Source organism: Chelonia mydas, chromosome 1 (genome assembly GCF_015237465.2).
Source record: "Chelonia mydas isolate rCheMyd1 chromosome 1, rCheMyd1.pri.v2, whole genome shotgun sequence".
Taxonomy (NCBI): domain Eukaryota; kingdom Metazoa; phylum Chordata; order Testudines; family Cheloniidae; genus Chelonia; species Chelonia mydas.
In genome coordinates, this window is record NC_057849.1 from 47105865 (window position 1) to 47118591 (window position 12727).

General features: G+C 45.4%; 1 protein-coding gene across 1 annotated transcript; it reads left to right on the plus strand.

Moving 5' to 3' along the window:
- The first annotated feature begins 1415 nt into the window (after positions 1–1415).
- Positions 1416–12232, plus strand: LOC102934713 (arachidonate 5-lipoxygenase activating protein). Its single transcript, XM_007064776.3, has 5 exons — positions 1416–1949; positions 6732–6831; positions 7862–7932; positions 9196–9277; positions 11257–12232. The coding sequence occupies exons 1-5, from the start codon at positions 1880–1882 to the stop codon at positions 11417–11419; spliced, it is 486 nt and encodes a 161-aa protein (XP_007064838.1). The 5' UTR covers positions 1416–1879; the 3' UTR covers positions 11420–12232.
- Positions 12233–12727: the final 495 nt, after the last annotated feature.

Genomic DNA, 12727 nt, shown 5'->3' on the forward strand with positions numbered 1-12727 from the left:
AAGTCGACCTATATTAGGTTGGCTTACAGACACAGCAGTAATTACTGTGGTGGTGCATGTCCACACTACCCTCCCTGGGTGGGTGGTGTGTGTCCTCATAAGCGGCAGTGTGAGAAGCTGAGCCAGGTCTCTCAGCTCCACCAGCAGCTCCTGCCAGGAGCCTGGCTGCCCTTGGGCTTCTCGCCCTCCCTCCCCCCCCGCCACTTTCCCGCCAGGAGCTTGGGGAAGCTGTGGGCTGGATCCGGCCCGTCAGGGCTCTGGATCTGGCCCGCGGGACTGCCACCCCCGTGGCACCGCGGGTCCTGCACCGCTGCTGGAAGTGGCACCACGTCTCTGCGGCTCCTGGGGGAGGGGGGTCAGAGGGCTCTGTGCACTGTCCTCACCTCCAGGCACCGGCCCCAACAGCTCCCATTGGCTGGGAACGGGGAACCGCGGCTAATGGGAGCTTCGGGGGAGGTACCTGCAGGGAAGGGCAGCGCGGAGCCCTCTGCTCCCCCTCCCCCAGAGGCCGCAGGGGTGTAGTGCCAGCTGCTTCCGGGAGTGGTGCGGTGCGGGGCCAGGGCAGGCAGGGAACCTGTCTTAGCCCCGCCTCGCGCCGCTGCCACCCTGGAGCCGCTCCAGGTAAGTGGCGCCGGGCTGGAGCCCGCACTCTGAACCCCTCCTGCACCCACACCCCAACCCCCTGCTGCACCCCTCCTGCACCCCAACCCCATGCCCTGAGTCCCCTGCTGCACCCTGAACCCCCCTGCACTCCAACCTCTTGCCCTGAGTCCCCTGCCACACCCCTCCTGCACCCCAAACCCCTGCCCTAAGCCTCCTGTTGCACTCCACACCCCCTCCTGCAACCCAACCCCCCCGAGCCGCCTCTTACACCTCGCACTCCTCCTGTGCTCCACCCCCTTCCTGCACACCGCACCCCCTCCCACACCCCGCACCCCATACCACAACCTCCTGTTCCAGCCCCACATTTATGGCCCTGCATGCAATTTCCCCACCCAGATGTGGCCCTCAGGCCAAAAAGTTTGCCCACCCCTGCTTTATACAGTGACACAGAATATCTGACTCTATTGCATAATTGCTTAAGTGTCCATTGTTCAGATTGTTTCTTCTGACACTTTAGCTGCCAAGAATCTCTCTCTTTCTGAGAACAACTGTAGTTCATTTCTCACACCTGTGCTTGCCACACCTTTCTCCTTTCTGGTTGGGCATGTGGATGGAAAAAATCCAACTTGCTCTTGGTTTATGACTCTGAGGTCTATATGTTATTCCCATGAAGGTCCCTGCAGTAGTGAGAGATTCATAACACCACTGCTGGATTTGTATTCAAGGCTGGTGAGGTGGGTATATGGGAAAATGAAGTAATGACTGGGTCTGACTGTTCAATAATACACTTTTTCTCCTAATATCTCTTATAGTACTGGGACACCTGAAGACACTGACATGGCAACTGCGGCTGCTTTCTTGCAGCCTAGAGCTCCATTTGCTTTCGACTGGATTTCCTAGAATTGTCACAGCTAATCAAACAGATGACCTTAGGTATCCTGGCTACCCTGCTTTTCGAAGGAGGAGATGTCTCTCTACAGTATTTATCCTCATGGATCAGTGGACAAATTGCCTTAGGTTGCTATGGGCAATATCTGTAGATAAATTTAATCCACACATGGAGGAAAAGGCAGCCAAAGAGCTAGTGAAATATGGTCGGCAGCCATGCTGCCCTGATATACTTCTAAATAAGAGGGGCTGTGGTGTCGAGCTGTGAAGCCATCAGAAAGATTTCATGATGCAAGATAAGATAGACCGTCACTTCCTCTTCTTGTGCTTTCTGGGGCTGTGCTGCTGAAGAGGCTACGGAGTCCACTCTGACAAGCCTGCTGCCAAAATGGACCATGAAGTGCTGGGGAGCATTGTCCTCCTAGCAATAGTCAGCCTTATCAGTGTTCTCCAAAACGGTAAGAAAAGATAACCATTTATTTTAGGGGAAAGAGGAAGCTGAGAAAAAGGATAGAGAATTCCTAGTATCTATTATGCATTGAATATGAAATGTAAATTGACCTATTTTTAATACATTTTTTTCTCCTGTTGTATATGGCTCTGTGGGTATATATGAGTGTGTATATATGAGCAAGCTTGGTTTCAGAGCTTCCCTTTTTAGCAGACTGTTTTTTGTACTAGTGGCTGGCTATATTAGCAGTGACATGATACCGATCTTTGGTTTACTATAGTAAGTTTATTAAATATATATCAGTATTAGCAGCCACTATCTGCACCTCTGTAAATATGTCCAAGAGCAGGGACCTGGTTTTGGATGTGGAAGAGGTTGTGCAATTGAGCGACTGACATGAAACATGGATCAGATCCTCAGTGGGTGTAAATGAGTATGATCAATGGTACTGAACTGAATTATACTAGCAAAAGTTCTAGCCTGGTTACTTTTTCAGGTTAACTAGTTATCCTACTTTCCTGAAACTCATTCTTCAGTCTTTCAGTTTGCTAGTTTTAAGCTTTTCATGGCTGAGAATGTTCTAAATGTCCTTCATCAGAGGAATCTGATATTTCAGAGCTTATCTTATTCTATCTCTTTAGCTCAGTTTTTTTTTAAGGTTCCTTAGGCAAACTAAATGTTTTTCTTCTGCAAACTTTTTACTTAGCACTCATGTCTTATATCTATTCGATCCCCTAAAACTTGACCCAGGATACACACAGATGCGTGACTTTTTACAATAACGATTTCATTTATGTTGCCCCACGTTCAGGGAGAATTGTGAGGTGGCAACCTGAGACGTGGATACCTGGACTCCTCATTATGGGCCTGATCCAAAGCCCTCTGACGTCAGTAGGAAGACAACCCTGGTGCTCAATAGACTTTGGATCAGGCACCGCGTGCAGCTTTAGGAACTGGATTCATGTCGGGGTAGCTCATTCTTGGGCTGCGGGGGCAGGTGCAGCAAAAGCAGGGGGTGGAACAGTCGGAGGAAAATGCAGCTGAGCAGCCCTACAGGGAGCTCTTATCTCTCACAAAAGCAAAGTGTTTGTGGGTTAGACCCAAATACTGCCTTCAGAGGAAGGCACTAAGCGTTTGCAGGAACAGGCTCTCAGATGATGATCTTGGAGCAGGGACGGGGCCTTGCTCTGTTTTGTACAGCACTGGCAAGTAAATTACCATCATTAAGTGTGGTTGTGCATTCACATTTCATGGCCGAATTTGGCACATCCATTAATAGATGTGCCCAGCTATGTTTCCAGTTATTTTACCAGAGGAGTTTGGGGAGCCAGAGTCAAATGACCTATATTTCCAATACAATTCCTTTACTTAATCCATCCAGGAAACTTGTCTGTTCTTGTTCCACTCCATGCACATTTTATATAGCATTGAAATCTGACCATCAAATTATTGATCCAAATCCTTGGGTCTGGCAAGAACTATGCTTGGCACCGGATCTAGGGTAAGACAAGTTACGGGGCGGGAGGGGGAAATGTGGTTGGAAAGCCATCTTTCCCCTCCCCTGCTCCTGGGGGCAGCAGGGTTTAATTTGGCTCCTGGTGCAAATTAGAATTGTGTGAAGGATGCTATGGTCACACCTTGGCACACCCCGGCACAGCCATATGACAAGTGGTGAGGGGATGTGCAGTAGATCTCTACCGGTGAGTCTTCCCCTGTATCCTCTTTGCTTCACAAAGTGTCACAAAGGAGACGGAGCAGGAACCAAGGTGTGTAACCCCTGTGTGTGTGTAAAAATAAATGCATAATCATAAAAGTGATAAAGTGAGCTGAATTTGCATTTCATACCCAGAACCACCACTACCCCATAGTTACCTACGAGGTCACACAAAGGAAAATGGGATTCCTTGGAACGTGTTCAGATATTATTAGCACACACTCAGGGCACGCAGCACACTGTACTTGACCCCTGTGTGTAACTCCCAATGGTTCCGTCTCTGTGTTCTGTTGCAGCTCTCTGCCACCAATCAAGGGCTGTGTAAGGGCAGACTTGCACATCTTCCTCCTCCCCCAAAGTCTTTTATCTATGGGGTTTTTTGAACCTGGATTGATAGCCTTAAAACGAAAGTGATGATAAATGTAGTAAAAATAGATAATAGGAATATGAGATAAAAAAAACAAGCAACACCCATGGGAGAAGTTATGTTAATGTTCCAGTCCAGCAAAGTTCTTAGGCATGTTTGCGTGGTTCCATTTGGATGATAAATCAGTTTCACACAGAAATATACATAGAAAAGTCCTGTTTCCCTGACCAGCAGTAGAAACATACATTACACAAGCTGTTCCAGAAATCCCAAGCCAGCTACTCCAGCCAGCACTGTGCCCAAGCAGAGGCAGTCTCTCTGCCTCTGCTTCTTAACAAGGTCATATGGCAACTGTGTCTATCTTAGAGTTTTCTATTGCCACTCATCACCACAGCACCTGAATACCTTCCATGTAAAATAGATAGCAATAATGAAGTCCCAAGTGGACTTCAATGGAGACTCTATGGCATTTCTGCCTTTACAGGGTCAGAATTTTAATTGGGGTAGGCTGGGCTGGGACTTTTTGGGAAGGAGAGGGAGGGGGTTCAATGGGTTGTTAAGGGTGTTTGTATTGTGAATGTCACTTGTGGTGGACAGGCTGTCTCAAAGAGAGAGGTTTTGCAGTATTTCCTAAAGATGATCAGACTCTGGATTCATCTGATCTCCTCTGTAAGTGTTTCATAGATGAATCCCCTCAACAGAGAGAGCTTTGTCCCCAGCTCTCCCATGCTTCATCCTGGGCTTTGAGATCTGCCGTGTCCCAGAAGGATGCATCAGTCACAGAGGTTCAAGACTGAAATTAATTCTTTGATGTGTCTGGGGTTTGATCCATTAATTGCTTGGAAAATTGGGACCACAGCCTTAAACTGTCATTGGAAGCTAACTGGGCACCAGTGGACAAATGTGGGCACAGGCCTGAAGTTCTCACAGTGGCCTGTGCCATGTAGGGGGGCAGCCACATTCGGCACCAGCTGGAGCCTATAAATTGTCTTCATATTCAACTTCATGTACAGTGAGTTACAGAAATCCAGCCTGGAGATGACAAATGCACAGATCATTGTGGCCTGGTTCATGAGGAAGGGGTGAAGTTTCCCAGCAAGCTGGAGATGAAAGAAAGTATTCTTGGCAACTGATGCTACCTGGTCGTCCACGCTTAGCGAGGAGTTGGCCAGGACCCAGAGGCTTCACACCACTTTCATGAATAGGAGCTGCATGCCTTCAGTGGAGACAATGTCTGGGCCAAGTGTTTCACCTTTCCAGCCAGCATCACTTCATTCTGGCCTGGGAACCCCCATTAGCACCATACCCTCCCCTTGGCCACATGGACCTAGCTCCCTCCTTTGTGTCCAGATGTTGTGCACTGCTCCAGGGTTTCAGATGTACCTAATGTTGGGAACAAAGGAAAGTGCTTTAGCGCACCCATTTATTTTAAGAAGTCTGTGATTCCATACCAGGCCCCTGATGGCAGGCCAGCCAGCACCTTTTTGGCATAACACTACATCCATCTGTCATTGCTGAATTTCTCTTATGACTCATGTCAAAGTGTGGTAGTGGATGGCCTCCCAGGATGTACAAGCGTCAGCATTTAAAAACCAGTTGGATCTTTGATCCTCATGGAAAGCAGGCTTTTCAGGCAGGTAGATACCTGATATTGCAAAAAGCTAGATGTGACTCTAGTGTCTAGTAGTAAATTTAAATCTGTGTCCGTTTATAAATTAGCAAAATTTTTAGGGTGGGACAAGTGAGGACGTGTAAAAGAAAAATCTGTTCCACTTTTTTGGAAGGGTTCATGGTAGAGGTCCTTTGAGATCCAACAAAAGCCCAAAACCATTCAGGGATGTGTGTTTGAGATCTCTGTACCATAGCTGTAGAACACAGATTACTGATACCTAAGAGCCAAATCCTCAGGTTCCTTCTCAGCTTTTCTTCACCCCTTACTGAGAGGAACTTTCACTTATTTACGTGGAAATTTCCCAGATTAAGGGCTAAGTAAAAGCTGAGTATAGCTGCTACCCAGACCCCTGTTTCCACCCAAATGAATGGAAATGAGAATCTACCACACATTGGTCACTGTGATATAGCTAAGCTTTGATCTTCGCTCCATCAGTTATGGCCATTTCCTCTGCAGGTGCCTGCCTTAGCGAAACCAGCTCAAATCAGCTGTGTTGTTAATCCAGCCTTGAGACAGTGCAGTGACTAGTAATCCCATATGGAAGCCAATGAGATAAAGGGCAAAAAACCCTCCATATTGCCGGGGAGGGGACGGATTCTCAGATCTCGGTAAAATCTGATGTCTCTTCCAATGAGAGGTGAGAGTTGGGCTTTACAGAACATGTCAGGAATGTGAAAGGTAACTCAGGGAAGGGTTTGATGCATGTTCCTCCAGTTTGGATATGAAGCTGTGTGATGTGGACACAAAATAGCAAATAAACTTTTTCCTTTGTGAGCACCGGGCTCAGAAGTGAGGCCCTCCAGAAAAACATGTAGGCACTTCAGAAGGGACTCCATGTCACATTTATGAACTAAAGCACTTGGTTAAACCTAGATGAGAATGTGTTGGCCCGAATTCTGCTCCCGTTTACACCAGCACAACCTTGTGGTGCCAAGAGGGATACAGGGCTGTCGAGTGAAGAACGCAGCCCGTTATACTGAGCATGCACAACGTGTCCAGTTTAACCCTCAAACCAAACCCTGCCTTTCTTTAACAGCCTTTTTTGCAACCAAAGTGGAGCATGAAAGCAAGAACTATAACGGCAAGAGTTTCCAGCGGGTTGGATCTTCTGCCTTTGACCGTGTCTTCACTGCCAAGTGAGTATGCAAACCACATAGGAGGGGCAGGGAAGAGAGCAAGACCTTTGCTGTTGAGTTTAATATTTGCCTTCGCTTGTGGCCTGATTCAAAGTCCACTGAAAGTCAATGGAAAGGCCTCACTGATGTCGGATCAGGCCCTTGTCCTTTATTATCATTATTATTTATTTTATAATTGTGCTTCAGGGCGCCAACCAAGATCAGGAATCTATTGTAGTAGGTATTGCACAAGCACATAGTGAGAAAGAGTCCCTGCCACAAAGAGTCTACAGGCTAAACAGTCCAGATAGAGGTGAACTGACCAACAGGAGGTCAGTAGCAGAGTGGGGAATAGAATTCTGGTCTCTCGAGTCCCTGACCCGTGATCTAGCCACTAGGTGAGCCTGCTTTGTTCTTGCGGTCACTTGTGATCGTTTTTGAAAAGGGGAATTTCACTACCACCCAAGAAAGAAAAGAAAATTAAATAATTATTTATTATTTGTTAAGCACTGGCAATGTGCTCTGTACTTTACAATGCATAAATATACACCCCACGTGGGTGTGTATCCCAGAACCTAGAAAGGAATATTTTCCTCTACAGTGACATTCCCTTATGAACAAAGTGGCATAAATAATTCCTTTTTACTAAGCTATAGAAAAAACCACAGGCAGATTTCACAAGAGCCTCGTCTTTGCTGTGATTCCCGTTCTCTCTTTTGCCTTATTATTGAGTTTTGAGTGTCAGTAATTTGATTAATATGGACCGGGACTACAAGAGTTGCCCAAGCTGATACAGTGCATCAGGCATTGAATATATGAGACATGATTAACCATGGCAGTTCAGGAGATGGATTTCACACACGCCATCCATTTTGCACTGCTGTCTATTTCTAACGTGGTGGATGGATGCCACCCCTCGTTGTCCCGATGTAACAGGGAGGTAAATCTCCAGATGCTTCATATGTAAGCTGGTAGCTGTGTTTCTGAGGCAGAAGGATATTTTTCCTGTTCTCAGTATGTTTTTAACTCCCCCTTTTTAATTCCTTCCTAGCCAAAACTGCAGAGATGCATACCCAACGTTTCTTGTTGTGCTTTGGTGTGCTGGGCTGCTTTGTAGCCAAGGTAACATGTACTTCAGCTCTCTCTCTCTATATATATATATAAACATATATAATTTGTGTGTCTTCTGAGGCTCAGTTTAATATTGTCACTTCAAAAGGCTCGTGACCTGACCCCTCCTCCCCACACTTCAGCAAGGGACAGACTGAGGTTTTGCAGAGATTGCAGAGAGGAAAGGCCTGCAGCCTCAAGTTGTTAACGTATTAGCTGTTCACTCTCCTGTGAGTTACGTTACAGACAGGGATGTCTCACGGTGAAACATGGCCCAGATTGGTCAGGAACCTGGGGTCCCAGTTCCTAGCTGTGGGGTGGACAAGGCAGTGAGGGTTCCTAATGGAAGCATGGTTATTTTGGGAGACCCCTTTCAGAGCACAGGGCCCAGAGTAGCCAATCCATTCAATCTTCTATAATCCACCACTGGGGGCAGATTGGAAGGACACTGCCAGAGGAGATTAGTGATGTCAGACTGCTGCAGGGAAATGGTGCCCAGCATGAAGGGGTGTTTGCAAAAGCTGCATTGCTCATTGCTGCCTTCTAGACTAGCCTTCATTTCTGAGTGCCCAGTTCAGCAAGGGGCTTTCTCATGTGCCTAACTTTAAGCATGTGAGTAGCAATCCCATTGAATTCCGTAGGAGTATTCATATGCTTAAAGTCAAGCACGCACTTGAGTGCCTTGCTGAACCCGGGAGTAAGTCATTGTTTCTGGGTGACAGAAGTCTCTTGGCTGGGGTCAGGTAGGGGCTTGGCCTGCTGGCCTGGGAAAAGCCAGTGTTAAAACACAAAGAAAACCCTTTTTGTGCTGAAAACTCAATTTCGGACCATACGGTGCCTGGCCTGCTGCTGGGGTAGTGCAGTGACCTGCTGCCCCATATTCAGGGCTTCCGGGGAAACCAGAACATATGGCAGATTGTGCTCTTGGGCACGTGCAGTGCAGCGCTCATTGACGAGCAGAGCATGGCCCTGCGTGTGGGCCCAGCACTGGTCCTCATGCAGGAGCACTCCTATTGACTTTAGTGGGCATAACTGAGGGCAGAATTTGGCCCACAATATTTTCTGCAAAGATGGCGGGAAATATCATGCAATTCTCCACAGAATTTATTTTCTTCAATTTCTGGGTCCCATTGCTCGTCCAGCTTCTCAGAATACAGGCTTTCCCCAGTTTTCCTATCCAGCATGAACAGCAATATGGACCTCTATGGATAATGAGGCCTACATGGGAGACTTGGATGGTAGTTTGTAATATGTGTTGCTTTATCTTCCTTTCAGCTGCTGCTGCCTTTGCTGGAATGATGTACTTGTTCGTGAGACAAAAGTACTTTGTTGGCTATCTGGGAGAGAGGACACAAAGGTAAGAATTCACTGGAGCTTTTTACAAGTGTTTTGGGTGATAAACATTTTCATGGGTAGGGCATCTTGACACCGTTCTTGTTCAATATGTATGTGGGTACATTTTCACTCCAGAGTTAACTTGAGTTATCTACAGTTGAGTTATTCCTCTCCAGTTAGTCTAGCTCAAGTGATAGCGGCCACACTGTGAAATAACACTGGAGTTGCTGTGTCCACACGAGCACTACATTCGCTCATTTATGACACTAAGACTTCTGGGGGCCCATCCCATGGTTCTTAGCGCTGTAGAAAGATGAAACACTCTATGAATTCTTGTCTGAACTTGTCTGTCCTTTCTGGGCACACAGGGGTACTTGTGAGAAGGCATTGGAGGACGAGCAGCACTCAAGCGGCCCGCATCCACACTGCAGAGTGGTTGTGTTAGCAGCAGATGAGTTGTGCTAACTCCAGCTTTATACTGTACTCCCTGGCAGGCCAGCCAACTCAAGTTAAAAACACCGCTGTGCTCAAATTAAGGGTTTGTGCGTGTGGATGGAAGTAGTTAGAGGCAACGCTCGAGCTATCACTTGAGTTAGCTTTGTGGTGAAGATTACCCCACCTGGTGTGTTTGAATGTCTTACCCAGTGTCTGGTTGAGACTGAGCTTGGATGAGGGCAAAATGGCTGAAGCTCAACCCAGACAAGATCAGGGATAAGCCTATTTTGAATGACTTAAGATGGAGTAGAATATGTTTGCCTGCTTCTTAAGCAGTGTTTCATGTTAGGAGCACCCTAGAGCTCTGTAATCAGGCCTGGAGATTAAGGTGGTGTTTTGATCGATGAAATCCTAAATGGCCTGGAACCTGCCTAACTGAGATGCCGCCTCTCTCTCCCTGTGTTGCACTTGGTAGAGGTGCTAGAGCTAATGGGCCCCTGGTTTGAGAGGGCTGTTTCAAAACATTTTCCATGTGGGGTTCTTGACTCTGCAACACATACCCCTGCCCTGGTGCTAAAATAGCCTGGATTTGTTAACCTTCAGGTCATGTCCATCTATTCTGGAGCCAGTCTGGATCGGTAGCAGTAGGTTATTGCATTTTTGATCAATTGTGTATAAGTGCCCAGAGTTTACAACTAAAGGAATAAATAAAACGAAGTACAGGGTCCACTTTTCCATCGCTATCTCCCATTAGTTTTACATACCTGCATTGACAGTCTGATCCCACTAGTAGTTTAAAGAAAGAAGAGGTTTGTTTACTGGATTATCTCACATACTTAAAGTAAATAAAACCAAAAAAACAGATGCTCAAGTACATATTGGAATAGAAGAATTACACAGAGCAGCACTTGGGCTGGGCAGAGCCCCACGATGCTGGAGTGGAGTAAGGGAGCTGATTTTTCTATCATCTTACTATTCTTTTCTTTGTTAATAAAGCAAAACTCTGGGAACAGGGGAGTTTGGAGTTGACACACAGTGTGGACTGTGTTTGCAGAGCAGGTGGGAGGAAGACTTCTGCTCACAGTGCTATTTCAATATATGCCTGTGAGATTATCTCTCTCCATTTGCAAAGTGAAAGAATAGGGGTCTATTCTCCCGTTGATGTCTACACAGCTCCTATTAGGGTTAATGTGAGTAATATCCAGGTGTACAAAATTGACCCCCGTAAATTTTACATCCCATTAAAATACAAGGTTATTGAATTAGGTTTTAAATATGATCAGAAATGACCATCTTTAATGGCTAAAACGTGTCTCTTAAATGGAGCACTCATTAGTATGAAGAAGCATGAATTCAGCACTGGGGGCCTGACTTGATTTATACCTGTGCATCTCTGCTGAAATTAAAGGGGTTGAAAGGGTGCAAGTCAATGTGGAATTTGTCCCGTGGATTTGAGCTTCTGAGGTCTATTTAAAGTGGTTTGAATGACAGTTATAGAGGTTGAGCACTTTTCAAGGAAGGTGATAAATCTTGGTATATTACTTTTCTCTCTCTTTTTCTCCCCAGCACTCCTGGTTACATATTTGGAAAACGCATCATATCATTCCTGTTCTTTATGTCTGTTGCTGGGATCCTCAACTATTATCTTGTCCTCATTTTTGGAAGTGACTTTGAAGTGTATATAAAAACTGTAACCAACACCATCTCCCCACTGCTACTCATTCCTTAATTCTTTGCAGCATTAGCTGTTCAGTGTGTTTTACAGAATAATATCCAAAAACAGATATAATTCAGCTGTTTACGAAATGAACCTACAAACCCTTTTAGACTGCTGTAAATCTCAGGCTCTATGGGCTTTGTGGTTTGATTTTAACCTTTTTCCTACAACTAAAATGATTTATTGTGAACAGTCACTGTGCCCCAGGAAGGGTAATAACTTCCAATTAAATCTTCAGATTAAAAAGGTTTTAAAAAATGAAACAACCAAAAAACCATTTCAGGTTGAACAAAACATTCCATTCTGATTTTAAGCACATTTTAAATGTTTTAAAATTAAAATTGAAGGCAATCTCTAAATGAAAAGTCATTTTGAATAGAAAAATCAACCTGTTTCATTTCAGAACTGTTGAGACAAAACTCATCAACTTTTTTGGAATTTTTTCTTTTCTTTTTTTTTTTACACAAAAAAATTGGGGAAATTGACATCAATTTGCAAAATGTTTTGGTGTCACTGAATCGTCATTTTCCAGCCAAAAAATGTTTTGGCCGAATTTCATTCATCTTCAGTTGCCATGAAAACCCGGAGCTCAATCCTGCAATCCTCACTTATATACAATGTTCATTGCACTCAGTGGGACCCAAACCCCTAGTAGTGCATGACTGCAGATTGGACCGGAATCTGATTTACCTGAAAGCCTCTGTACAGTGCCAGAGCAGGGCAAATTGCCAGAGGAATGCAAAGGGGCGTTAGTGTAAATGAGACTCCATTATCTCTGAGATTGTTTTGTTTTTGTTTTTAATAAAGCAATCTAAAAAGATCAAAGTGGTTTGTCATGTTGTCTTCATTTAGTGCTTGATCCATCAATGGCAAAACTCCCAGTGAAGTGAAGGGCGGGAGCAGGACTGAGCCCACACTGCAAGCTAATAGCTATGAACACAATCTAAAGAAGGCATATTGAACAACTCCTGCCCTATTAGTGGGTTTAATTCCCTGCTTACAACACTAATAACATGCCCCTACAAGTCAATATCAAGGGATGGTTTGATAAGATGCCAATGTAGGAAACAGACAAAACTCTCACTTTTTAAAGACTGCTACCATATGAATGCTTAAGCTTTTAAAGCTGTCTGATGACGGCATGCAGGGTGAGTAGAGCTCTATTTATAACTCCACTGGGAAAGGCAGAGACTACTTGCTGTGGAGAGAGAGAGAGAGGGAGAATGAGTTGAGCTGTTTTACAAATGAAATCCCCAGAAAGCAGCTCTCTCTAATGCATATTAGCTTAGGGCTTTTATTCTCATCAAATTGCTTGGCTTA